This window comes from Metarhizium robertsii (genome assembly GCF_000187425.2).
Source record: "Metarhizium robertsii ARSEF 23 chromosome Unknown MAA_Scf_2, whole genome shotgun sequence".
In the NCBI taxonomy this organism is placed as follows: Eukaryota; Fungi; Ascomycota; class Sordariomycetes; order Hypocreales; family Clavicipitaceae; genus Metarhizium; species Metarhizium robertsii.
This window is the reverse complement of record NW_011942160.1, coordinates 5,303,549-5,328,882: the sequence shown is the minus strand read 5'-3', so window position 1 is coordinate 5,328,882 and position 25,334 is coordinate 5,303,549. Positions and strand designations below refer to the sequence as shown.

General features: G+C 55.1%; 9 protein-coding genes across 9 annotated transcripts; 7 read left to right on the top strand and 2 right to left on the bottom strand.

Moving 5' to 3' along the window:
* Positions 1-331: 331 nt before the first annotated feature.
* MAA_07876 (splicing factor 3B subunit 4) lies at positions 332-1,595 on the bottom strand (the record flags this gene model as incomplete). The annotated part of the gene is made up of 3 exons (XM_007825874.1): positions 332-547; positions 600-1,515; positions 1,576-1,595. The coding sequence occupies 3 exons, from the start codon at positions 1,593-1,595 to the stop codon at positions 332-334; spliced, it is 1,152 nt and encodes a 383-aa protein (XP_007824065.1).
* A 1,179-nt stretch (positions 1,596-2,774) lies between these two features.
* MAA_07877 (Mitochondrial carrier domain protein) lies at positions 2,775-3,903 on the top strand (the record flags this gene model as incomplete). Its single annotated transcript, XM_007825875.2, has 2 exons — positions 2,775-2,976; positions 3,110-3,903. 2 exons carry the CDS (start codon positions 2,775-2,777, stop codon positions 3,901-3,903), a joined length of 996 nt encoding a protein of 331 aa, XP_007824066.2.
* Positions 3,904-5,853: 1,950 nt separating this feature from the next.
* Positions 5,854-8,354, top strand: MAA_07878 (plastidic glucose transporter 4; the record flags this gene model as incomplete). Its single annotated transcript, XM_007825876.2, has 9 exons — positions 5,854-5,970; positions 6,034-6,410; positions 6,472-6,728; positions 6,816-7,196; positions 7,266-7,423; positions 7,495-7,637; positions 7,717-7,850; positions 8,054-8,146; positions 8,200-8,354. 9 exons carry the CDS (start codon positions 5,854-5,856, stop codon positions 8,352-8,354), a joined length of 1,815 nt encoding a protein of 604 aa, XP_007824067.2.
* Positions 8,355-8,846: 492 nt separating this feature from the next.
* MAA_07879 (aps10-like protein) lies at positions 8,847-9,671 on the top strand (the record flags this gene model as incomplete). Its single annotated transcript, XM_007825877.1, has 1 exon — positions 8,847-9,671. The coding sequence occupies one exon, from the start codon at positions 8,847-8,849 to the stop codon at positions 9,669-9,671; it is 825 nt and encodes a 274-aa protein (XP_007824068.1).
* Positions 9,672-10,042: 371 nt separating this feature from the next.
* On the top strand, positions 10,043-12,253 carry MAA_07880 (Ankyrin repeat-containing domain protein; the record flags this gene model as incomplete). Its single annotated transcript, XM_007825878.1, has 1 exon — positions 10,043-12,253. One exon carries the CDS (start codon positions 10,043-10,045, stop codon positions 12,251-12,253), a length of 2,211 nt encoding a protein of 736 aa, XP_007824069.1.
* A 795-nt stretch (positions 12,254-13,048) lies between these two features.
* Positions 13,049-14,448, top strand: MAA_07881 (uncharacterized protein; the record flags this gene model as incomplete). Its single annotated transcript, XM_007825879.2, has 5 exons — positions 13,049-13,117; positions 13,228-13,408; positions 13,469-13,989; positions 14,067-14,165; positions 14,218-14,448. The coding sequence occupies 5 exons, from the start codon at positions 13,049-13,051 to the stop codon at positions 14,446-14,448; spliced, it is 1,101 nt and encodes a 366-aa protein (XP_007824070.2).
* Positions 14,449-15,673: 1,225 nt separating this feature from the next.
* On the top strand, positions 15,674-16,664 carry MAA_07882 (SWIB/MDM2 domain protein; the record flags this gene model as incomplete). Its single annotated transcript, XM_007825880.1, has 3 exons — positions 15,674-15,886; positions 15,980-16,423; positions 16,476-16,664. The coding sequence occupies 3 exons, from the start codon at positions 15,674-15,676 to the stop codon at positions 16,662-16,664; spliced, it is 846 nt and encodes a 281-aa protein (XP_007824071.1).
* Positions 16,665-18,279: 1,615 nt separating this feature from the next.
* MAA_07883 (zinc finger domain-containing protein) lies at positions 18,280-20,698 on the top strand (the record flags this gene model as incomplete). The annotated part of the gene is made up of 2 exons (XM_007825881.1): positions 18,280-18,687; positions 18,752-20,698. The coding sequence occupies 2 exons, from the start codon at positions 18,280-18,282 to the stop codon at positions 20,696-20,698; spliced, it is 2,355 nt and encodes a 784-aa protein (XP_007824072.1).
* A 438-nt stretch (positions 20,699-21,136) lies between these two features.
* On the bottom strand, positions 21,137-24,980 carry MAA_07884 (serine/threonine kinase IREI; the record flags this gene model as incomplete). Its single annotated transcript, XM_007825882.1, has 2 exons — positions 21,137-22,278; positions 22,340-24,980. 2 exons carry the CDS (start codon positions 24,978-24,980, stop codon positions 21,137-21,139), a joined length of 3,783 nt encoding a protein of 1,260 aa, XP_007824073.1.
* Between the last annotated feature and the right edge of the window lie 354 nt (positions 24,981-25,334).

The window sequence follows — 25,334 nt, the reverse complement described above, 5'->3', positions numbered from 1 at the left end:
AAAGACTTTCAACTTGTCACTTGTTTGGCTTTCTCTGTCGAGTTTGGCAAGTTGGCTGCATGGCGGGAGAAAGGGATACTAGTCTTGTTTGGCGCTGGATTTGTAAGATACCTAACGTCCATTAAGGGCCCTGCCTGTATGGTTCACTAGCATAGACGTGGAAACAATGAAACAATGTCTGTCTTGATCATGATTTTGGTTCATTCCGTTTCGTGCCCTTTGGAGGTATCTGACCGTTTCCCTTGATCTAATTACATAAATGGAGCCGCTAATATTACAAAAAAGCCTGGTGATACACAAATTTATTTTCTTCTTCTCCTTCTCTCCTAGTTCAACGACGTCCGAAGCCTGGAGGAGGCTGGAATCCGGGCGGTGGCATGAACCCAGGTGGCCCTGCTCCTGGCGGTGCTTGCTGTCCCGGAGCTCCTGGAGGTGCGGCTGGGAAGCCAGGAGGTGGTGCCACGGGGTATCCTGGGGGATTTGGTGATCCAGAAGGAGGTCGGAATGCGCCGGGGTGAAAGTCGGCAGGATTGGTGTAGTTCTGACTCTGCGGCGGCCGAGCGGGGAGTCCTGTGGGCGGGGGAGGCAGAGGAACCGACGATCGAGCTTGAGAATGAGGAGGGTTGCGGTGGAAGTTTGGCGGCATCGGCGGCGGCGGCGCGCGGCTTCGGCGGCGGCGGCGCGTGGTGATGCGCCGCCATTGGAGGCATCGCATGGGCGCCCAACCCGGCGGGCGGGGGAGGAATCATGGCTGGGTCAAAACCGGCGGGAACAGGCGGCGGCTGCTGACCGCCCTGTGGTGGTTGATGCTGTTGATGTTGTTGTTGTTGCTGTTGCTGCTGCTGCTGAGGCGGCGCAGGCGGCGGTTGCTGAGGCTGGCTCTGCTGCGTCACAAATGCCGGCAGGGCCTGGGCCTCGGGCACAATGTTACGTTTCTTGGCCTGCTTCGCCAGCTCTCTCTCGGCCTCGTCGCCGTGGCGCTCCCCCTTGCCGTCCTTCTTGAAGGCGTACTGCACGCTGACCTCCTTGCTGAGCATGTACTGCCCGTCCAGGTTCGCGACGGCGGCGTCGCTGCTCTCAAAGTCGCCGAAGCTGACGAAGCCGAAGCCCTTGCTCATGCCGCTGTCGTCCCTGGCCACCTTGGGCAGGCTCAGCAGCGGGCCGAAGCGGGAGAAGGTGTCGTAGAGGAGTTTCTCGTCCACCATGGGGTCGAGGTTGCCGATGAAGAGCTCGGCGCCAATGTCGGCGCCCTTTTGCTTGTCGGCCGACGCCTTGTTCACGCGCAGCGACTTGCCGAACAGCTTGATGCCGTTCATGACGTTGGCCGCGTACTCGGCGTCCGAGGGCGTGCGGAATTCGACGAAGCCGAAGCCTTGGTGGTTCTGGGTGACGCGGTCACGCGGCATGTGGATGTTGTGGATGGGGCCCATCTGGAGCATGATTTCGTAGATGGTTGCTGTCGTGGCGCGCTCGTCAATGTTGCCTATGTAGATTGTCGCTTCTTTGTCTTGTTCCCTGGGCTGCGTGTTAGTTAATGCGTTGTGGCGGGATGGCGATGGGGAGGGAACAACGTACCAATGTCTATTTTGTGCCATTTTGACGGCGGCGTGGAAAGACGGGCCTTTCCTACCACTTATGGAGAATTGTGCAGCTGCGTATTCGGGACTGGGGACCGTATTGGGCGCGGCGGGCGGTGTTTGTGAATTTTATATAATCGCAGGTGTGAAGCTGTATAGCAAATGGGATCGAGAAAGTTGAGCTGGGGACTTTTGCCGAAGTTAGTCCGGGCGCAGCGATAGCGGCTCTCGCCTTTTTTTTTTTTTCTTCTCCTCTGCCTTGGGCGGACCCGATATTTATCTAGCAGTGACAATAGCTCATCTGTCTTACTCGGTACTTTTTGACGATTCAGCTACGAGTGGCTTCTTGTTTTTCATTGCTCTCAAATAGATTCCGCCAAGATGTTTGCTCTGTCTGAAGAGTCCAAGGTTCGCGAGACGGTGTGTTTTTCCACGGGCCAGACGGGGGATGCTAACAGTACCAGGAGCGAATTGCCAAGCTCATTGACGTTTCGCGCGTCGCTATTCACTAGTACGTTCCTCTTTTTGTCGATTCATTCTTTGTTATGTTTCTGGGATTGATTGTACTAACCAGCTGGCAGTGGCTACCTCCCCCTGATCTTGTACCTCGGTAGGATGACCCGACGATGCGGACCAAGTCGAAAGCGAATACTGATTGTAGCAGGCTATACTCGCAGCGACCCTCGTCCTTCCATCATCCGGTACGCTTATGTGCTCTGATGCGCTTCGCTTCGTGCGCTCTTGATGCTAACTGCCTGAACAGCCTCCTGTCACCCCTTTCTTAAGCAGCGATTTTGTTTGACGGCTCAGCCGCTTGTATTACTATCAACGTTCGGGGGGCATGGCAGAGGGGAGAAAATAGAACACCTCGGCATGGATGAAGCTGCGTACATGGCCCTGCGTGCAGGGCGTTATGATTATTGCCGCCATTGTATGATGATGGACAGAGGGCAGATGTATTAAAATGGTGCATAATTGGACCGACCACTCTTGGAATTGATACTTGTTCCACATTCACCCAACGCCGGTTTGTAAAATTGACTGTGCATTTCTTGTTTGATTCCATGCGACATGAGTGCGATTGGCCCCTTATGGTGTTGTGTTGTCGTGGCCGTGGTCTGGACGTAGCTCAAGTCCGAAGCTATCCGAGCTCCAACAAAAAAAAAAGTTCCCACCTCAACCTTTCCAACGCTTCTGATGGCAGGTTCCATACTCTCCGTCGACAATGTAGGCAACGCGCACCCCGAAACACCCGGATACAATCTCAATCTCTATATGCGGGACCATCACCATGGGGGTCTGTCTCCCGCCGTCGTCGAGAGCGTTGCCGGCCTCAGCGCCGGTGTGATTTCGACCTTGGTTGTGCATCCCTTGGACATAGTCAAGACGCGAATGCAGAGTTGGTCCAACCTCGTCGCCCTCATCCCCCCCTTTCCCCTTCCTTTTTATTTTCCCGCAAAGCCCTGCCGGCTGTAGAATATATTTTTGATGCATTGTATTCATTTTCATGCTAACAAGTTGACGCGGCCCAGTCCACCGCAGCGCCGGGCAGCCGGCCTCGCCCCCGACAACAGTCACCATCCTGCGCTCCCTCACGTCCAACAGCCGGCCCGTCCTCTCCCTCTACCGCGGCCTCACGCCCAACCTCGTCGGCAACGCCACGTCCTGGGCGTCCTTCTTCTTCTTCAAGTCCCGCTTCGAGCGCGCCATCGCCCACGCCAACCGCCGCGTCCGTCCCTCGGCGGCAGACTACTTCCTGGCCTCTGCCCTCGCCGGCGCCTCGACCTCGGTGCTCACCAACCCCATCTGGGTGCTCAAGACGCGCATGCTCTCGTCGGACAAGGGCTCCGCGGGCGCCTACCCCTCCATGCTGGCCGGCGCGCGGACGATCCTGCGCACCGAGGGCGTGCGCGGCTTCTACAGAGGCCTTGCCGTCTCGCTGCTGGGCGTCTCCCACGGCGCCGTCCAGTTCGCCGTGTACGAGCCCGCCAAGAGGGTGTACTTTAACAACCGCATCGCCGAGGGGGACGTGAACCCGCGGCTGACCAACGAGGCTACCGTTGTGATATCCAGCGTGGCCAAGCTGGTGGCCGGCGCGGTGACGTACCCGTATCAGGTTCTGCGGAGCAGGATGCAGAATTACCGCGCCGACGAGAGGTTTGGGAGGGGAATCAGAGGCGTCGTGAGGAGGATCTGGATGGAAGAGGGCGTGGTTGGGTTTTACAGAGGGTTGGTGCCCGGCGTGGTGAGGGTGATGCCGGCTACGTGGGTGACGTTTTTGGTTTACGAGAATGTGAGGTACTATTTGCCGGCGTGGATGGCGTAGAGTTGCATGGGATTGGCCGTGGGTTTCGGCTCGGTTCGCTCTGGGATAGATGGTTATGGATTGGCGTTTTCGGTGGGGGATTTGCATAGCGGTTTGTTTGCACCGGATAGACTGTTCAGATACCTGGCCAAGCGGGACATACCCAAGTCTTTTTGCTTCTTACTATAATCATATGATGACTCTACGAGACGGTTCAGTCCTTGGACCCTGGATCGCCGACTGCATGCAGTGTGTTGGTCGCTCAGTCTCCACGCACAGCCAAGTAAGTTTGAGAATCTTGGCTTTGCGGTAAGACGGAGGGAGGGAGAGAGAGTCGGTAATCAGCTCATAGAATCCAAGGTGATGGGATGAGAAGCCTAAGAGCATACTTGATATATCGGTTTTGTTTTTCCTTGGTCTTTCCCTCTACTTGGCCCCAGTAGAGAGCTACCCAAAGCAAAGAGTCAGAAGCACACGACTGGTTTGCAGACAGAGAGACGATGGGCATAGGTTCTACAAACTAGCTTGACTATTCGTAGTCGTTTTAGATCGTTCGTTGTCTTGTCGAAAGCCGTGGGCTCGAGTCCTCATCTTCACTAGCAAAGAAGGCAGTGGCGTCGGTTTACATAGTATCGTATTTGCACACCATTAATGCAAATAACAACATGGCATGGCTGACCGTTTGCAGACTAACAAGGCACCAAGTGAAGAAGCCCACTTTACTCGGTGAATTCGGTCCAAAGTCCATGATGCATCGAGAGTGGAGTCTGGCCGGCTACGGAGTATATTTTTGATCATTCGGACGGTTCAAGGTTTTGGTGAGACGGATCCCTTTCTTCATTGGTCAAGCCTCCGTTTCATCCGTTCGTTGTGCCCCTCGTTTCTTTTGCCACGCCTTGGTGGTGAGTTGCGGGCGCCTTGTGGTCAATTTGCTTCAAACAAGACCCCGTTGCCGACCAACAGCCATGGCTGTGAGACACACCAGCAAGAAGACTCTTCAAACGTTCCGCCTCTGACCAAGCTTCAGACGAGCGGCAGAGGTTGGCTGGGCAAGGATAAACCCGGCCACAGAAGCAGCCCCCGCGCCGTCGCTCGGCATCAGGTTATTTATCCCCATGGAGCTGAGGAGGCGGGCCGCAGCGCAGCCACTCATATTGTAGGGAATGCTGCTGCCTATATCCGGGAGCCGATGGTCGTCTTGGTCTTGTCCCGGATGGCGTTTATCTCGTCCCGGCGCCACGTTGGGGAGTTGCCAGAGGTGTTCTCGCATGAGACCAACCACACCAGCAACAAAGGCATTCGAGAGTTCCCCGGGCGGGCATGTCTCAGATTGGCTTTTAAGCTCGAGACAAGGTTGGACAACAAACTACAACATCACTCACACGGTGACACCTCGGGATGCCTCACTGAGCACTTCCCCCCGAGGCCACGAGGCTGCGAAACAGCGGGTCAACCCAGGCTCAAAGTTGCCATGATCTACGGCGACGGGCTGGGAAGTAAGAGCCATCCATGCAGTCATGTGGAGGGAACTCGAGCAATCAATTCCATACTCGAGTCTGGTGCTGACCGGTGGAGACGATATCAACTCATAAACTCCACCTCCGCAATGTTTGATCGACTGACAGGACGTATTAGTAGTTAGGAAACTAGGATCCAACAGTGCTGACAAGCGCGTTCAGTACTAGCTCTTATAGAGCCAACGACCGTCCCCCCTTGCTAGACTGACGTCAACGGGCGTTGGTGAAGGCAAAGCGTGCTGTTCACCGTGCTTGTGACAGGCCGATGATTGCTGCGTCTTTGCAAGGGGGGCAAAGGCTCGCCGTCTTGTGCCCGGTGTAGAAGATGCCATGTGGTTGATAAGTAGCGAGCAGCACCTCGCCGCGATTCTTGCTCACCCTTGGAAGTTGAACCCTCGCCCCCGAGACTCCCAAGCCCTCAATTGTGTGTGTCAAACCTCTCACACAGTCCGCCATGGAGAAGAAAGCGTCTGCTGAACCGCCGGGCTACACGGAGCCTGTCTTGCACCACGACGAGCAACAGGGTCGCCGGGGGTCTGCCGCTCTCAACATCATTGAGAATCCGCTCAAGGTAGGCACACTCTCCTCGCTGGTCTGCTAGCACGTATGATGCGACTAACACGGTCCGTTGTAGCGCAAATCAGAAGACGACAACGTCCGCGATGCCAGGGCCTTTGCCGAGACACACGGCATGTCTGAGCACGCCGCGCTCTTTGGCCGCGCCGCCCTGGTGGCCCGCGATCCGCAGAGGTTCGAGATGATTTCGGAACTCGACGAGGAAGAGCGCGGCGCCCTGCAGTACGAGAGAGACCACAAGTGGCATGGGCCCTTTATGCTGTGGTACTCGATCGGCCTCTGTGCCGTCGGGGCGGCGACCCAGGGATGGGATCAGACCGGTGCCAATGGCGCCAACTTGTCCTTTCCCCAGGAATTTGGCATTGCCGGCGAGGGCAGAGACGAGTGGATCGTTGGGCTGGTCAACTCCATCATCTTCCTCACGGCCGGCCTCATGTACGTGCTCCTCCTCCACGGCTTCAATGTCAGTACTGACCAACACGACCTCGCTCTGCAGCGGCGCCTTCATCGTAGATCCGCTGAACCACTATCTGGGCCGCAGAGGCGAGATCTTCGTCACGGCCGCCTGTCTCACGGCCACGCCCATCGGGTCTGCCTTTGCCAAGTCGTGGCAGGGCCTCTTCGCCGCCAGGTTCGTCATGGGCATCGGCATCGGCGCCAAGAACGCCACGGTGCCCATCTACTCGGCCGAGATGGCCCCGGCCAGGACTCGCGGCGCCCTCGTCATGTTCTGGCAGCTCTGGGTCGTGGCCGGTACGTCTTGCTCTGCGCCCGTTGTTGTTGTTGTTGTCGCCGCTACGCGTGACCAACCAAGTTGCTAACACTCCATTTTGCCCGCAGGCATTTTCCTGGGCTTCGCGGCCAACGTCATTGTCAAGGACGTGGGCGACAACGCCTGGCGCCTGCAGTTCGGCTCGGCCTTCATCCCGTCCTTTGTCCTCATGCTGGGCATCTTCTTCTGCCCCGAGTCGCCGCGGTGGCTCATGAAGCACAACAGGCACGACGAGGGGTTCCGCTCCATGCTGCGTCTCCGAGCCCATCCCATCATTGCCGCGAGGGACTTTTACTACTCCCACGTCATCTACGAGGAGGAGAAGAAGGAGGCCCGTGGCGCTGGCTACTTCTCCCGCTTGTGGGACTGCTTTGCCGTTCCTCGGATCCGGCGCGCAAACTATGGTGCCTCTACCGTCATGATAGCGCAGCAAATGTGTGGAATCAACAGTTCGTTTGCTTCCCCCCCCCCCCCCCCCCCCTTTGTTGGAGGCGGAAAACTGACAATCGCTCGTCTAGTCATCTCCTTCTACAGCTCATCCATCTTTGAGAGCGTCGGCTACTCGGCCACCGAGGCGTTGTACGCGTCTCTCGGATACGGAGCTGTCCAAGTCGTGGCCACCATTCCTACTCTCTTCCTTATTGATACCAAGGGGCGGAGAACCCTGACCATGATCGTACGTCCCCTCATAAACTCGTGGTGGCATAAGAAAAATGTGTTTTTGTGCGCTGACATTCCCTCGAAAAGACCTTTCCTCTCATGTGTATATTCCTCCTGGCTGCCGGCCTTTCGCTGCTCCCCAATGGTGCTTACCATATCACTGCCCAAGGCGATCAGAACCCTGCCGGCGACATGAGATCCCGCGGGGCGAGAATCGGACCTGTCGTGTTGTAAGTATCCCACAACCCTTCGACAGATAACTTGGCTAGTGGCTGTGAATCCTTCTGACCGGGTCCTTGAATCACCTAGGTTCGTCTACCTGTTTACTATTTGCTACTCCTTGGGTGAGGGGCCAGTTGCCTTCCAGTACTCGGCCGAGGTCTTTCCCACGATTCAGCGTGAGCAGGGAATGGCCTGGGCTGTCTGCATCAACAACACCTTTGGTGAGTTTTACCCCCCTGGTACAACTTGGCAATACATTGCTTGTGTTAATGAATTTTCGTTTCTTTGGCAGCTGGTATCCTTGGCTTGACTTTCCCGCGGATGAAAACCGTCATGACGTCCACCGGTGCATGTAAGTGGACTGCCGAGATGTTTCCTTTTCTGGCACAAGTACTAGCTAGTATCTCTAACCTCTATCTTACAGTTGGTTTCTACGCCGGCCTCAACCTTGTTGCTTGGGTCATGATATTCTGCTTCGTGCGGGAGACCAAACAACTGACTCTGGAAGAGCTGGACCGTAAGTAATGCCTACTTGTTCATAGTTGTAGATGGCACTAACACGGCGCGCAGAGGTCTTTTCGGTCCCGACCAAGAAATTCATTCACTACGAGGCCACCGTGTGGCTTCCGTGGTTTATCAAGCGATATGTCTTCTTCCAGAAGATCCCTCGCCCTCCTCCCCTCATCGAGAAGGCGGAAAGGGACGGTGCCATCAAGGACGCGTAGGAGCCGTTGCGTTCTCCCCCAGCAACCTACACTGCCATCATGACGCTGGCCCTCCATTATAAATGGCATTTTTTTTGGAGATTTTATTCCACTGTTGAAAACTAGATGGGCGTTTTTCGTCTGGTCGCTAACTCAATTCAAAGAAGCCCCCCATACAGATACAAGGGCTGCACGATGTTTTAGGCATAGCTTTTATATATATACCCTCGTTTACATGTCTAATACCGGTGCTTACCAGTTATTATTGCTTGGTATATAGGCATTTCGCGTGAAACCATCGTGAGTGACTCCGACCGTGCTTTTCAATGTAGTCCCAAGGGGCATATTCAGGTCAAGACGGGTGGTCTGGTCAACAAATGGAGAATGTATGAGGATTTTGTTTCGTCATACACAACCAGTACAGTATTCTTTGTCGTTGACCAAGATGTCGGGCCAACCAAAGTTCCGACGACGCGATAATCTCACACACGTCTTGTCAGCCAGTCTTCCAACATGAACCAACTCCCACGCGCAGTGGCAAAGCGTAGTACGAATCTGCAAGCAGCCAGCACCATCATGACCCCCAACGCAAACACAGTCTATGTCATCACAGGCGGAAATAGAGGCATCGGCCTCGGGCTAGTCAAGGCGCTCCTGGCCCGTCCGTCCACCAGCGTCATTGCCACCGTTCGAAACGACGAGGCCGCCAGATACCTCGGGGAGGAGATTGCCGCTGCGGCTGGGGCAGGAGACGGAAGCGGCCTGGACATCATCACGCTCGACTTGTCCCGCGCCCCCTCGCCCGAGCAAGTAGGCAAGGCCGTCGCCGACCTGGGCCACGATCGTGTCGACGTGCTCATTAACAATGCCGGCATGTCGAGCCCCATGGTCCCTGCGGTGCAGACGGCGGCGGACGACCTCCGCGCCGCGTTCGAGGTCAATTCCATTGCGCCCCTGATGGTATTCCAAGGGCTGTGGCCGTTGCTGCAAAGGTCGGCGAGCCCCAAGGTCGTCATGATGACGTCCTCGGTCGGCTGCATCACGCTTCAAGAGCTGTCCGGGGGCTCGTACGGCCCCAGCAAGGCGGCCCTGAATTGGATCACCCGTGCTCTTCATCTTCAGAATGAGGAGTCTGGCCTGGTGGCCGTGGCCCTGCACCCGGGCTGGGTCCAGACGGGCATGGGAGAACAGGCGGCGCGGGATTGGGGGTACGCTCACCAGCCGCCAGAGACGGTGCAAGCGAGCATCACGGGCATCCTCGAGGTTGTCGACGGCGCTACTCGAGACACGGTGTCGGGCACGATGGTCACTTTTCAGGGCCAGGTGCTGCCTTGGTAGAGAAAGGGTCAGAGGCGAATTCACGATGTGACATGGAGGTTGTGAGGGATCGACTGGTGGGTCCGAATCAGGGCTGGAAGGATTTTTATTTCATGCTATTGATATTTGATAAATAATTGACCGCATGGATGCCTCGGTGAATGGTGCCCGTTGGGGCTTTGACTTGGGATTAAATCCTTGCACGCTGCTCTGTTGACCAATAAAACAAATAGGCGAATCGAGACGACATCTGGAGCCCTCGATTGTGCAACCTCACCACTTCGGCCACGCTGCACCAACTGGCAAAACACCACACATCGTGGCGACGCTCGCGGCCTCGACAATTCAAACCAGACATTCACTCACCATTCCGCAGCCATTGCGAATCCGCCATGGCATGTCTCGAGGCGCTGCCTGCCGAGGTGCTGTGCGAAATTGCCGAATGGCTGGTCTGCGACGCCAAACCGCCGTCCTCCCCGTTCGGCCACCCGATGTCGTCGTACGCTCGGGACCATTCAGTCCTGGCCAGGAGTTGCCGTCGTCTGTATAGCATCCTCAATCCGCCGCTGTACAAACGTAATATTCAGCGCGACGCCGTTCTCAACTCGTGCCTCCTGTGGGCGGCGGCGCGCGGCGTCCTGGGCACCATCAAGACGGCTCACGAGCTGGGAGCAGACCTCGACCTTGTTGGACCTCAAGGCCGCGATGTCCTCGCAAAGGGCTGGAACGGCATCCCCGGCCCGCCCTCCGGTCCAGTGACACCTCTCCATCTGGCCGCCTCGTCCGACCATCTCGACATTGTCGAGTACCTCCTCGAGCATGGCGCCGCCGTTCATCTACCCGCAGGCAATTGCTGCGATTGCCTCGAATACCAACACCGCGAGCCATATGCCCTCCACATGGCCCTCATACACAGCAGCGAGGCCAAGGAAGCTGCGGCAATGCTGATTCGGCATGGGGCCTACTTGGTCAGCGAGCACGTTCCGGCGGCCGATATCCTGAGCAGGAGGGGCCACCATGACCTCTTCCAGCTCTTGCTCGAGCAACGCTGTCCACAGTCAACCATGGCTACGCTGAAGTACTCGTTAAGAAGCCGCAACTTGCCGCTCTTTCAGGATCTCCTCCGACGTCCGGACCTGGACCTCTCCACGCCGCCGTCAAGCTCGTCGTCAGACTACCCCTCGCTCTTGGGGCTGGCCGTCTACATGGGCCTCACCGACGCCGTGCGTGCCCTGCTCAGCCGCCCTGACGTAGATCCCAAAGTTCTTCACAAGAGCGAATGGTCTCCTCTCGAGTCCGCCGCACGAGAAGGGCATGTGGGTGCCCTGCACGCTCTTCTTACCATGAGGCCCGATATAGACGTCAACGCGATTGACGACAGGGGCCGCTCCCCGTTCCATTGGGCAGCCATTTTTGGCCATGTTGAGGTTCTCAAGGCTCTCACACAGTACCCAGATGTGAAAGTAGACTCGAGGGACAACGACGGTCAAACACCGCTACAACTAGCCGCGTGCGGTGGCAATTACGGCGCTGTTCGCTTCCTGATCAAGCATCCAGGGGTCCAGCCCTTGGTTGTAGATGCCGCGGGCTTGAACGTCTTGCATTGTCTAGCAATAGGAAATTTAATGATGAGGAAGGTGGAGCAGTTCAAGGAGGCCGACGAAGACGATGATGACTATGATTGGACTAATGATGTTGGTCATGAGGATGATTATGAATCTGAGAGTGATGATGAAAGCAGTAGTGAGACTAGCAGTGAGGGTGGCGACCAGATGAACAAGAAAGCATCACCCGACGCCGACATGGTTAAAGAAGCAGAACAGACCATCAGGGAGCTCATGAGCATTGGCATTCCCATTGACCAGGAATCGCCGACATCTGAGACGGCTTTTCGCATAGCCATACGCCACCTCAACTACGCCATGGCTATAGCCCTGCTCGCCTGCGGGTGCGACCACACCATCGGCTTCGAAGAACCGTCAGGATGGACCCTGCTGCACGAATGCCTCAAGCTTCCCTGCCGCAAGCTTCCCGCCAAACAAAGCTTGCAAACAGACCTGGTGAGGCAGCTGGTGGGTCGAGGCGTGAACATTGAGGCGGCCCATAGATACGACCCAGATTTCATTCTAAGGGATTTGGATGAGAGGCACATGTTCGTAAACGTGGGTGCCACGCCGCTCTGGTGCGCAGCCGGCCTCGCCCGTAACACAGGGAGCATGGAGGTGCTTCTAGAGGCGGGAGCCGACCCCAACGCCGACATTCAGCGTCTTGGCGGCTACTCTGAGCCGATGATCATGGCCCTCTACGGCCAGTACCGCTACCACCTGAGAGAGCCGGAGCTGGTCGGCGTGTTTGGGGTTCTCGTCAAGCACGGCGCGAAGCTGGACGAGGCGGGCGGCGAGGGTAAAACGGCCCTGGAGATGGCGCTTGACGAACCCCTTGTTGTGAAGGAGATGTTGGGCCATGCGACGAGCGAGACCCTATGTCGCGAGCATGTGCAGAGCGTTATTGATGAGATTTCTAGCCGTAAAAAGAGTCGTAAAGGGGTGGAATTGCTGGGAGACTTGAAGGGCTTCCGGGACAGGGTATTTGGTGGGGAGTGAAGAAGTCGCCAGCTACAGGTATGTCTTTAGGTCCATTGGCTATTAAATGCTGCTCACGGCATATCTACCGATGCGTCATTCGGCAGTTGATCGGCCAAGGGCGGTCAAAGGGTCAACGTCAACGGGTGTTGTAGATATTGGCCGCCGCTAGAAAGAGGATTTCGTCCAGATAGTCGGTATCAATCTCGGTCGTCGTGACCAAAGGCTCTCTTTCACATACCCCATGTCCAGTGACATGCACTCCTGTTGGACCTGTGCTTGCCGACATGCCGAACACCGATGCGTGGGAGTAGACGGCATCGAGGTGACGTTGGAAAAAGGCGTGACCAGTCGGCTCCAGCCCCGCGCCGCTTCTCCCAACATGGGATGGGGCGCCCGGACTCGGAGCTGCGGAGCGCGGAATGGTCCCTCTCGTCCACATCGCGCGCGGCATGGCCACCGTTGACCAATGAGCCGCGAGTCTGTCGCCTAGAGCGTCGTGGTGGGTGTCGAATTCGGCAGCTCAACGGAGAAAATCCACAAATTCACCACCAGAGGCCCTGAAACGCTGCGCCCAAGGCCCAAGCCAGAGCCCGCTAACATCGACTAGCATCTTGCACCACGTCGGAGTCACAATCGGACCATCATGTGTATATCTAGCTAGTTGTTCCACACATCCAGGCGTACGAATGGGTTGGGCTGGAGCGAAGTTGCATTTGCTTCTTTTCTATTTCCTATTACTGTCCATTACTGTCCATCCGGGATTGAATACTATCGACGGCTTTGATCTCTTACACACCTGCTGGGATCGACGACATGGCAGCCATTGTTGGCCATGGCTTCAAGCCGTGGATATCGCGGCCAGACATGAACAGCGTTATTGGGGTGTGTGTTGCATTAGCATTAATCACGGCCATTTACAAGTTTGTTCGTACTTTGCATAGTTTGCGTGCTGAACGAGCAGGCGGTCAAGGAACAATGCTTACGCCTACCAGATTGCCAAGTCATGGACAGCAACGGAACCGCAAACCAGCACCGATGCCAAACCGGAGGGGATGCCAGCTCGACACGACGAAACGCCCAGTTTGGCCATTGAGCCTTTGGAGAAGTTCGATTGGCAGGCAACAGAGCCCACCAAATACCTGCCCATCAAGCCGGTGTACCACATCACCATGGGTGAGTTCGCTCCCTCAGCCGTCCAACATGACGAGAGTTCCCGCTAAAACGAGGACACAGCTCTTCAACAAGACACGCCCTCGAGGCTCATCACCATCGACAGAGACTACCTAGACAGGGTGACCCTTCGGCGTAGTCTCATTGACGAAAAGGGCCACGCAGTCCACGGATACCTGCCCCGAGGCAAAGAGTCCGTGGCCGAGCTGTACACGTACCTCTTGCGAGACTACTTGCCCGCCCGGTACCCCACAATGTTCAGAATAGGCCCCAACGGGACCGTTTTCGAAAACACGGTAACGGGTAGAACATTCCCCATCCAACCGCCGGAAGATGCAGACGCTGCGCTTCGAACATTGGGAGAGACAGTCGAGGAGGATCTGTTCCTCTTGCATGAAACACCCGGCGGTCATCTCTGCGTGGCCTTCATGTGCTGTTTCCCGTCCGGGTTTGATCCGTCCGAGAAGTTCGGCAACTTGCTCAAGGACATACACGCTCCCGTCCCGTCTTACTCCAAGATTGGCGCGAGCATGGAGCGATTTTTCAGCAAGCTTCAGGTGGGGAAAAGCGTGAAGCGGTTAAATGTACGTCTTTTTTTACCGTCAAACGGAGATGGGGCTCCCGCTTTGTCCTAAGCAGTCTTTTAACAATTCCTCGCCAGTGGTCCGTTCAAACCAACAACGACTTGTATACGCTGGGAAACCACATCAAAGACGACGCGGCGGAGGTTGTTTCGGAAGACAGCATAAATGTGAACCAGGTAACGTCGGGACGCACCACGTGCAACGCATATTCCAGCTGACTTGCGGCAGACATATCTCCGCGTGGAGCTCCAAACCTTGACGCGGCTGCCCAGGACGCAAGCCGTCTTGTTCTCGTTCAAGACGTACCTGTACGGTATTCGACAAATCAGAGAGCAGGGGTCAGGCCCAGAGCTGGCCGATGCTATTGAGGGCTTGAAGTCGGGGAATGCACCGGGCATGTGGAGGTACAAATCGGCAGTTCGATGGGGGAAGCCGGTTTGCGACTATTTGCGGTCATGACGAAGACGGGTACAGACCAAAAACGTGTAGTGTAAACGGCCAGAATCGCCAAACGCCATCCAGGCCGGGCAGGGGGCCGGATCTAGGCGCGGCTCGGTGGCGCAGGATTAGCAGGGGAGCACTCTGACCTAGGTACTTAGCCTGGCCTAAGACTTCAGTACATGAGCTTGAACCGTGGCGCCTAGGAGTTACGTACCTGTAGAGTGACATGGCATGACGTTCCGTGCAACAGGCACCCATCACCTTGCTTCTTCTTTGACTTTGCCGTGAAACTTGTGTGAGCATGACACACGCCCAACGTCTTTGAACACGTCCTTCTCGATGCCCACGTGACAAGGCTGCCGCTCGATTGTCTCAATTCGGTTCTGCCATTGGCTAAGGCAGCTGTAGCTGTGGCGTCGGTGTGGCTCGGGCAACTCCTGTGTGCTTTAATTGGCAACCCCACACGCCCGAGCTCGGTCAGTCCGCTGTAGCCTCGCAGGTGCCAGCCACAAAGGCGGACTGGTACACTCACAGTCTCTTCTATGTGCGATATCTGTTCGGCACGGCAAGCGCGACCTCCGCCCTCGTGCTCGTTCACAACCGCAGCCGCAGCCGCCTCCACGACGTCTTCACGGCTTCACGTCCTCTACGCCCTCCCCTCACCTGCTTCGCAGACCAACGTCCGCATTGTCCCAGCTACTAATTTAACCCGTCTGATTTTTTTTCTCCCTCCAACTTGGTCATTTCTCATTCGCCCTGCTCCTCTCACCCTCTTATACCTATACCGTCTGCGCAAGCCAAGATACCCAATTGCCCTTTGTCGAACGATCGACGCTTTCAGCGTCCCCATTCAGCGTCCCCATCAAGTCCGTCAAACCATCTGAACACCGATCCTGCCCATCGCGAAGCCTTTCCGATAAATTATACCAGTGATTTTTTATCTGCCGTCATCGAATTCCACCCGCGACATCCACACCCACCTTCGTTAATAGCTGGCTGGTCAACTTTTACGTCCTCTGTTCTCCGCATCACGAGTCTTGGTTGCAAAGCCTAACGGGTGGGACTACGAAGCCTTTGCGGCGGACTATGCTCTGACAGTTTGAATTCTTTGCAACAGACGTCTTCTTTCTGGCTTGCTTAGGGCCCTGCCACTTTTCTTCTTCTTTTTTTTTAGATCCTTCCGCCTGCCCGCGCGTGCGATTAGATTCGAAGAAATCAGCATCGGTAGCCGCCGCTGACAATCATGTCTGCTCCTTGTACGTTGTCACCTCTCCACTATATCTTGAAGCCCTCTTTTAACAGTATGCTCCTTGCAGTGACTCCCGATGAGCAGGAACGCTATACCGAGATCATCGATGATATCTTGGCGACTGCCGATCTCGAGACCATTTCTCGTAAAAAGGTCCGACAAGCGTTGGAGGGCCGACTTGGCGGCAAAGACTTGAGCGAACAGAAGGTGCGAGTTGATCATAAGTGCCTGCTTCTACAATGCACTCGTGCTGGTGGGGTAGTGTGGGTGTGAGTTTGACGGCGCACTAACGGGATGCAGGAGGCGATTAAGCGTCTAATCGAAGCTCGTTTCGATGCCGTCTCTGGGGCTGATGTCGAAGATGTCCCAGAGCCATCGCCTCATAAGCGGTCTAATGGTGTCTCAGCCTACGACGAGACCGACCCTTCTGCCTCGCCGGAGCCAGCAAAAAAGAAGGCGAAGCGAGCGTCCCCGTCTGAAGACGCGGATGCGCGCCTAGCTGCCCAGCTTCAGGCTCAAGAGAATAGCTTGGCCCGTGGACGAACCACCCGTGGAGGTGGTGACCGGGCTGTGAAGAAGCGAAAAGCGCCACGCAAGAAGAGCTCCAAAAAGGTCCGCGACGATGATGATAGCGATGTGAACGGCAGCGGAGAGTCTGGCGTAAAGAAGCGCAAGGCCGGTGGTGGTTTCCAGAAACCATTTAATCTAAGCTCTACGCTGTCTGACATTTGTGGCGAGACGCAAGTAAGCAGCGCATCAACTATTTGCCCTAAATTGAGCCAACTAACAAATACAGCTCTCCCGCCCGCAAGTCGTCAAAAAACTTTGGGAACACATCAAAGCCAACGACCTTCAAGATCCGGCAGACAAACGACAAATCCGGTGCGACGCCAAGATGCAGGCTGTGTTCAAACAAGCCAGGGTGGACATGTTCAAGATGAACAAAGAGATTGGCAACCATCTTTATCCAGTCGGGGAGGAGTAACTGAATACAGTCACGACTTCGCAAGCACGTTACAATCCACAACAGCAAAAAAGAATATCACGGTATCGGCGCCTCGAGGAGTATCCGGACAACATGGACGTTTTCTCGTCCTTGAGCTTTTATTTTTTAAAACTTTTTGTGATTTTGGTTTGATTGGCTTTAGTTATCATCAAGTCATTTTTATGCCTTTTTTTGTCTGCTTTCATATTTGGGCCGGCAGCATGGGATGGCGAGGAATAGGATTTGAGGGTGTGTTTCATACTCCTTATGGGGCCATGTCTCAATTTGGGAATGCCTAGTAACGAGAGATGGGTATTGTGACAGAGGCTTGAAAGGCCAGTGCTGTAGCGGGAAGGGTGAGGTGGGGAGCGGTGGAGGATGGAACATGTTGAACATGATATCAATTAGAGGACATGAGGTTCTTTGAAGAGGAAGCCGATAGGATAGTTTGGTAGTTTGGCTACGGCTGAATTACGGGACACCGTTGACCCATGTCTACTTGAAGAATAAACATTGTAATAATGTTTTCGACATGCTTGTAAAGTTGTAGCGTTACCCTACACTCAAATAGATAAAGGGCGGCCGACGGGGCTAGCCACGTAGCAGAGTACAGTGTACGTTAGAGAACATATCGACAGCATCTACATTTAACTTTAAATTGAACATGGATTATTTTATTTCATAGTGTCCTTCATAGTGCTGTCTAGTAGTGTATTGTGATCCAGAATACTGGGAAATTTGATATGGAACATGGAACATGGACTGCGACTTTACCCGTTATCTCCCGGCATATATATAGGTCACAATTTAGGAAATTTAGAACTTTTCGGAGAACAAAAGACACAGGAAAAAAAAAAAAAGCTTTATGAGAGATGAATATTCATAGCTAGAACTAAAAGTAAAAAGTGAGAAAAAAAAAGATGTGCCGCAGCGAGGACTCGAACCTCGGTTTCCAGTGATTTCGTGCTCGACGAACCACAAACTGGTGTCCTTACCCCTAGACGACTGCGGCTAGTGGGTCTGGTGATGTCGATGTTCGCCCGGTAAATTAGATTATGTACTCCGTATGGAGTACTCCGTATCTGGACAGCTTGGGGTGGGCCTCGCTCGGCTCCCTTGGCAGCTGCAAGGTGCTTCCGGGCTGACTCACAAACGGGGCGCCAATTGAACAGAAGTTCGCCCCTCGTTTGCGCGACGGAGCGTTTGGCTCAGCACTTGACCTATTGGCGGTTTTGGCGGCGCCAGTGATGCTGAACTGCCCCTCCAATTGGCACCTCGAGCACTCGAAGCACCGCCGTCATAAATCGACGACTCCAGACAGAAAATTACCAAGCATTCCATCGCCCTGGGTCCCTCGAGCATGGTACCAGCATTACTCATCACGACGCATCTTTTCACTGACGAAGCGTACATGGACGTCTCGTTTGCTTATCTCCTTTCCGTTATCCACATTCATCTGAACAAACGCCACGTTGCGTGAAAAAAAAGACGAAAAAAAAAACCCTAAAATACTCCCCTACCAGTCGACACCTTCTCGAGAGAAATAACCTCCGCAGTCAACAACATTTCGCCGTACATTTTCGCATTGGAAACGAACTCGTACCCACCACTGGCTATGCCTGCTACCGAGGGCGCACCTCAATCCGGCCGCGACGAGGGCTCTAGAGGACGAGGGCGTGGCCGTGGACGAGGCAGCGGCGGGCGCGGAAGACGAGGCCGAGGAGGAAATGCTCAAACCGCAGTCAATGCCACTCCCGCCAACCCAGCAGCCCAGCACGTTGCCGCCGCCGCTGCAGCAGCAAGAGTTCAGCTCTTGAAGCAGCAAGGCCAGACTGCTGACGCCAATGCTGGCGTGCCGACTCCTGCGACCCCGGCTGACGCTGACGATGATGCCGACATCTGCTTTATTTGTGCCAATCCGGTTGCCCACCACTCTATTGCTCCTTGCAATCATGCGACCTGTCATATCTGTGGTTTGCGGATGAGGGCCCTTTATAAGACGAAGGACTGCGCCCATTGCCGAGTACGCCATGCTCCTCTCCTTTGATCGATGTGAATTGAACCACATGCTAACCTACATGTCTTAGACCCCAGCCCCCTTTGTCATCTTCACAGATGACGCTGCAAAGCGCTTCGAGGATTACACCGACAAGGACATCACCACCACGGACTCCAACATCGGCATCAAATACACAAATGAAGACATCGTGGGGGATACCGTGCTCTTGCTGCGGTACAACTGTCCCGATGAGTCCTGCGACTTTGCCGGCCTCGGATGGCCCGACCTCCACCGCCATGTCAAATCAGTCCATCGCAAACGAATGTGCGACCTGTGCACTCGCAACAAGAAGGTCTTCACGCACGAGCACGAGCTCTTTTCCGACAAGGAGCTGGAGAAACACATGCGACGCGGCGACGATAAGCCCGGCGCCGCCGACCAAACCGGCTTCAAGGGCCACCCCCTGTGTGGTTTCTGTGGCGAGCGCTTCTACGACGACGACAAGTTGTACGAGCATTGCCGCATGAAGCACGAGCGTTGCTTCATCTGCGACCGCCGCGATTCTCGACAACCGCACTATTACCTCGACTACAACGCCCTGGAAGAGCACTTCAAGAAGGACCACTACATTTGCTCCAACAGCGAGTGCCTGGAAAAGAAGTTTGTCGTGTTTGAGTCTGAAATGGACCTCCAGGCGCATAACCTCAAGGAACATGCCGGTAAAGCCGTAGGCAGAGACGCCAGGCTTGTCGACATGTCCTCCTTTGACATCAGACAGTCGTACCAAACCGAAAGACGCGGTGGCCACCGAGACGGCGAGGGACGAGGCCGTGGCAGACGACGAGGGGGCAGGGGCAGAGACCCCAACGAGGACACCGTGCCGCCGACTTCTGCCCAGCCGCTGCGCAGAGACGAGCTGGCCTTGCAGCGTCAGTTGGCAATTCACTCGGCGCAATCCGTATCGAATCGAACCTTTGGCGGCCAGCTCTCCGCGCCCGCTGGCCAGTCTTCGACCACACGTTCGACGCCCTCCGGCACGTCAACGCCCGCCCGAAGCAATAACACAGCCAGCCCCCAGAATGGCCTCGCCAGCGCCATGGACTCACTGACCGTTACCGACACGTCAAACATGTCACCGGAAGAACGAGCCCGCATGGTCCGCCACAGCTCCGTCGTCGAGCGAGCCGCCAACCTCCTCGGCAACGACGCCAACAGACTCAACACGTTCCGCCAGCACATCTCGTCCTACCGCCAAGGGGGCTTCACGGGCCCCCAGCTCATCGACGCCTTCTTCACCCTCTTCGCCGACGTCTCGTCCAATGCCCTCGGCACCCTGGTCCGCGAAGTAGCCGACCTCTTCGACGACAAGACCAAGGCCGACAACCTCCGCAAGGCATGGCAGGACTGGCGCGCCATCAACGAAGACTACCCCAGCCTCCCTGGCCTCAGTGGCATGCATGGAGCGACCTCCAGCTCAAGCGGGTGGGCGAACGCCGCAACTGCCAATCCGGCCTCCCCCAACGCAACAGCACCTGCTCAGAAACACTCCAACAGAGTCCTCCGTCTCAAGAACAGCACCCGTCTCGGCGGTCCTACACCGACATCCATCAAGGCCACACCAGGTTGGATATCGTCTCCCGCGGTTCAGCGACCACCAGCATCGTCATCCGCCTTCCCCTCGCTCCCACCAGCCTCATCATCAGCGTCAGTGTCAACGTCGGCATCTATATCCCGCCCAACATGGACGTCCTCCTCCTCCTCCTCCTCCTCCCAACCCGCCCAACCGCGATCCGCCATCTCCCGCAACCAAGAAGCCTTCCCGTCTCTTCCCGCCGCCCCCAAACCAACCACCACCATTTTCGGATACGGATCCGGCCGCGGCGTCCGTCGCGACTACGGACACGCCGAATCCAACTTCACATGGGGGGCTAGTTCGTCCGCCGCAAATACACCCCCCGCCGAGGAAGATGACGACGCGGCCACCTCCAAAAAGGGGAACAAGAAGGGCAAGAAGGTTCTCGTGCAGTGGGGATAGTCGGGGCGTTTGGAGTAGCGGTTGCAGAAAAACCATGGAAGCATTGGCGTGGAAATAAATAAATGCCTTGTGATTTAGCGCCGTATATTGTAGTTTAACATTCACGCATCTAAGATCCTCTGGTGTCCTGTGCGAATCTGGCTCACGGAGAACACGTGCGCCGGCTGTGTCACCGCCACATCTTGGGATTTGTTCAATATTCACCTTGGTGATAGACGCTAGACTGTCTATGCGAATAGCACTCATTGTCGTAGGGACATGCATGCATCAACACAAGGCACGTGAGCAAAATAAACCAAGCGGTGGCCGAATTCACGTGAGAGACTCTTAACGAATCGAGGAACAAGAGCATTCGATTAAGTCGACACATTTTACGCGCATGTCTATCACATACTATAAAAAGACACCATAAAACATGGCATACTATGCTAAAAGAAACTACAATCCAGCAGGCTCATAATACTCTCTAAACCGGTCAGACTCTTCCCACTGCACATTGTACACCACGTTCCAACACACCAACAGCAACTGCGGGAACCGTGTCGTCCAGAAACTCAGATATCCATCAGGAAGAGGTCCGACCTGGCGCTTCAAAGAGTCCGACATGTCTTCGTAGTGATTGCGCTTGTTGCGAAGCGCCCGCAAAAGATCCAGGAGTCGAGAGCCCGTGTACTTGCGCTGCTTGCCAAGAGAGTCGACGAATTCTCGAGGAAGAGAGCGCAAGAAGTCGCCTCTTGTGATCTCGGGAGCGTGACGCTCTAGCTCTTCTAGAGCTACAGATGGAGGATCACGGGGCTCCTTTTCAAAATGATCCGACACGTCACAAAGGAAAGAAAGTCGCTTCTTAGGCGACCAAAAGAACGGATGGCACATGATCTCGGTTGCGGTTGGCCGCTGCTTGGGGTTGGCGTTGAGCATCGACATGATCAGATCCTTCGCCTCGAACGCAAAATCGCCCAAAACATCCAGCAACTGTAAGCTGTAGTTGTTCTTCCTGATGTTGACCTCTCTCATGTACCTGTCACCGCAGTCAAACGGATGGGAACCATTGGTCAGGACGTAGAAGAAGACAAGACCTAGGGAAAAAATGTCAATGGCGCGCGTGGCCCTTCGGTGGTGCGGCATGGTGCCGTCCTGGACAAGCACAGAGCCAGATCCGCTATGAGTGCTAGCTTCCATCAGGTTGAGGTCGCGACCGTCGTCATCTAGTAAGAGCTCGGGAGCTCGCCAGCCAGACGTTCCAGCTGCCCTGCCAGTCGTGGCACCAAAAGACGACTGCTCACTCTCCAATTTCTTACACAGACCAAAGTCAGAAACCAGAAGCCGCGGCTTGCCGTTCTTGCCCATATTGACAAGAATATTTTGAGGCTTGAGATCTCTGTGAACAATACGGAGATTATGCAAGTGGCTGATTCCATTGGTGATTTGATACAAGACCCCTGGCAAATCCACTTTCCCCGCATTTGCTAACTCATGGAATGCATGCGGTCTTTCCACAATCTCTGCTAATGATGCGGCACAGCGTTCCAAGGCAATGAAGAGAAAGCTACCTTGGGTTTGCTGGGAGTAATAACGAATTACTGGAAACTTGTTAGTAACCAAATGAAAATCCAGAGTCAGTATAGCCTTCATGAAACTAACCATTTGGATGATCGTCGCTTTCTCGCAGAAGCCTCGTCTCCTGTGATGCAATATCGTAAAACTGAATCAACATTCGCTTTACGGCCACATCACGCCCGTCAAACTTTCCAGCGAACACGAGCGTACCATTGCTACCTGTTCCAAGCTGTTCTTCGAGATTGACTTCAATGTTTCCCATTCTGACAACGGGACCGGACACGGCTTGCATATCGTTGGCGACTGTCAAGACATCAGGTTCCCAGATGGGTCGGTCTCCTAGCTTCTTGGCATTGCTAACGGCCTCCTCTACGGTGGCATTCGGTGGTTCATCCCCTCGGGATTGCGAACTGTCCCGAGGCCTACCCTTGCGGTGCTTCACACCACCTCGACGCCCACGATGAGCCCTTTTCTTTTTGACTTCTGGGCCTGTACCACTGGCGACTGAGCTGTTGTCACGACCATCAGCTAACTTATCTTTACCAGCGCCCGGCTTTGATGGTTTAGCAGACTTGGGCGTCGAATCGGTGTCGGTGGTGCTTTCATTATCAGGTTTTGCAATATCATCGTCGCGGGGGCTGCGATCCTCAGCCTTGGCATCCAATTCAGGCGGATTGGCTTCGCTTGAATTGTCCTCTGCAGTGGCTGGCTTCGGCGATTGCTTTCCATTGGGTTCCGATACATCAGTACCCTGCGTCGCTAATTTGTCATCAGGTGTTGCTCCCGGTAGCAAGTATGAAAATACATCCTTAGGGCTGCTTCCGTTGAGCCACAGCTGATATGCTCTTGCAAAAGTCTTCCTGTTGTAGACCAAAAGACCAATAAGGAAAATGATCAGGACAGGGTTACTGAAAAAATCGTAGACGCTAGTCGCGGCACTTTGTGGAATACTCTTAACCTTATCCACAATGGTGGGCTCCTCGATTTCGACCGGGACATGTTGGGGGACGGACTGATTGTCTGGGTCTTCTCTATCATTGCCCGTTGCTGGCCGGTCAGGCAATGTAGGAAATTGCTGGATCTTTTGTTGGCTGCCTAGTGAGTGGGTGCCGATCAACCGGGATAATTTAGTTTCCGTCATGCTATCCCACGAGGCCATTTTCTCCCACCCATCGGGACGGGAGGCTGGGGCGACGGGGGCCGCGTCAATGAGAGGGTAGGCACGGCCACTGAGCGCATACCAGCCACCGGTTGCGGTACGGTTTAGGAAGATGCTGTTTGACGTGTGGTCATCGGGCGATGGCATTATTGGCTGGGAAAGGAGAATCAGATCCGGATTGCTATCCGGCGTGGCATCCCAGGGACGGCAAACGTCGAATACACGTGCCACGGGAGCCTCAAACTTTTGACTGAAGAGGCGAGCTGGGACGGAGTTCGAGTCGGAGCGTGCATAGTCAAAGGAGTATATTTTGCCATCATGTTGAGTTGAGATATATCGATTATCCTTTGATACGCGATACTGGTGAAAGAGATCTTTATCACGGTTGTTAGGAGTCCATTCGGCGTATTTCAGAGTGGCAATTGGCTTTCCGTCCCGCCTCTCAATGCCGACTGTGTACTCGGTTCTGCCGAGGGTAATAGTGCCCGTGGTGCTGCATTCTTCGGCGTCCCTGTCGTACAATGCATTTGGCTTGAGACAACTTTCAGCCTGATTTACATGAGATCCTCCGGTGCCGAACCACTTGATGACACGTCCGGTAGCGGCATCGAGAGTGACCATTGTTGTCCTCTTATCACCAACATAGACAACGGCAGGTTCCGGTTCATTTCCGGCAAAGGGGGAGAGTACTTCAACCAACTCCTTCATAGTGAAGCCAGTCCATCGTGGTCGAGCATTTGGTTCAGGAATCCATACATAGACGCCGCCATCTTGATTAGGCTCAATAGCCCAGACGTAGTGGTCCACAGGACTGTAGTCGTCATCGAGTTCGGAACTGTTGCCTCGGTAGTGAATAGTTTCGACCATTGGTTGATCGACCAAGAGACTCCAGAGTTGTTTGCCGGTTTTACGGTCGGCAGCATAGAGGTCTCCATCGACGGTCGCCAGAAGAACAAAGTCTTCCACTTCCCAGTCCTCCAGACTCCGCGCATATTGCGGCGAGGTTAACCCAGACGGTTGGCGTCGTAGAGGAGATGGTGCTCGGACGGAGTTATCCGGAGCCAAAGTTGTTGCAAAGGCGCTCGCATCGTTTCGAGTTTGTTTCTTATTGTGGTTGTGTATGTAGTCATCGGGACGGGGTTTGTGGGGTGTATTTTTGGAGTTGTGTCCAGCTTGCAGCTGATGTTGCTCCTCTTTCTGGTGATCGGGTTGTTTCTGCAGAGCTGATCTCTTGTGATCACCACTGCTGGGTGTTTCTATCGTAGCTGCGCTGATGGGCGTAGCTCCCCAATGGGCGGGGTCATTTCGAGCAGCAGCGGCAGCGGCAGCGGCGAAAGCTGCGGGATGATGCTCGCGTGAGGGCTTTTTTCGGTCCTTGTAGCTACCGTCTACATCCACGCCAACACCAGCAGCGGGAGCAACATGTGGTGAGATGATTGAATGAGCGGCTTGCCGCGGTTGAGCGTCGGCGAGCTGGAACCAAGGCAGAAGTATCACGGCAAAGGCGAGAAACAATTTCTGCTGTTGCGAGGACCCCCCCCCGTCGATTGGGGGCCGTCGCAGCATGCTGAGGGGAGAATGCGGTTAAGTCAGTGGCATCGAAGACAGCTGCAGGCGATGATGGAGGAGCTGTGCTTCTACCAATACTGATGGTGAAAGCATTTACAACGCCGACGGTAGTGAGGCCATCCCTTCCGGAGGCCCAGTACTTGGTTTCTTGTGTCCTTTCTTCGTGTGTGTATGCGCGTATATGTGTGGTGTATGCTGGCGACGATGTCGATGAAGGGGGAGAGGCTTTGGTTGGAAGGATGCGTTGTGTGGTTGGGAAATACGAGAAAGCGTAATCGAAGGCTGGACGACCTAATGAGGGTGTTGGGTCCCTTGGATCTGGTACTAGTAGTTGCTCTTGCCCTCCTTGTC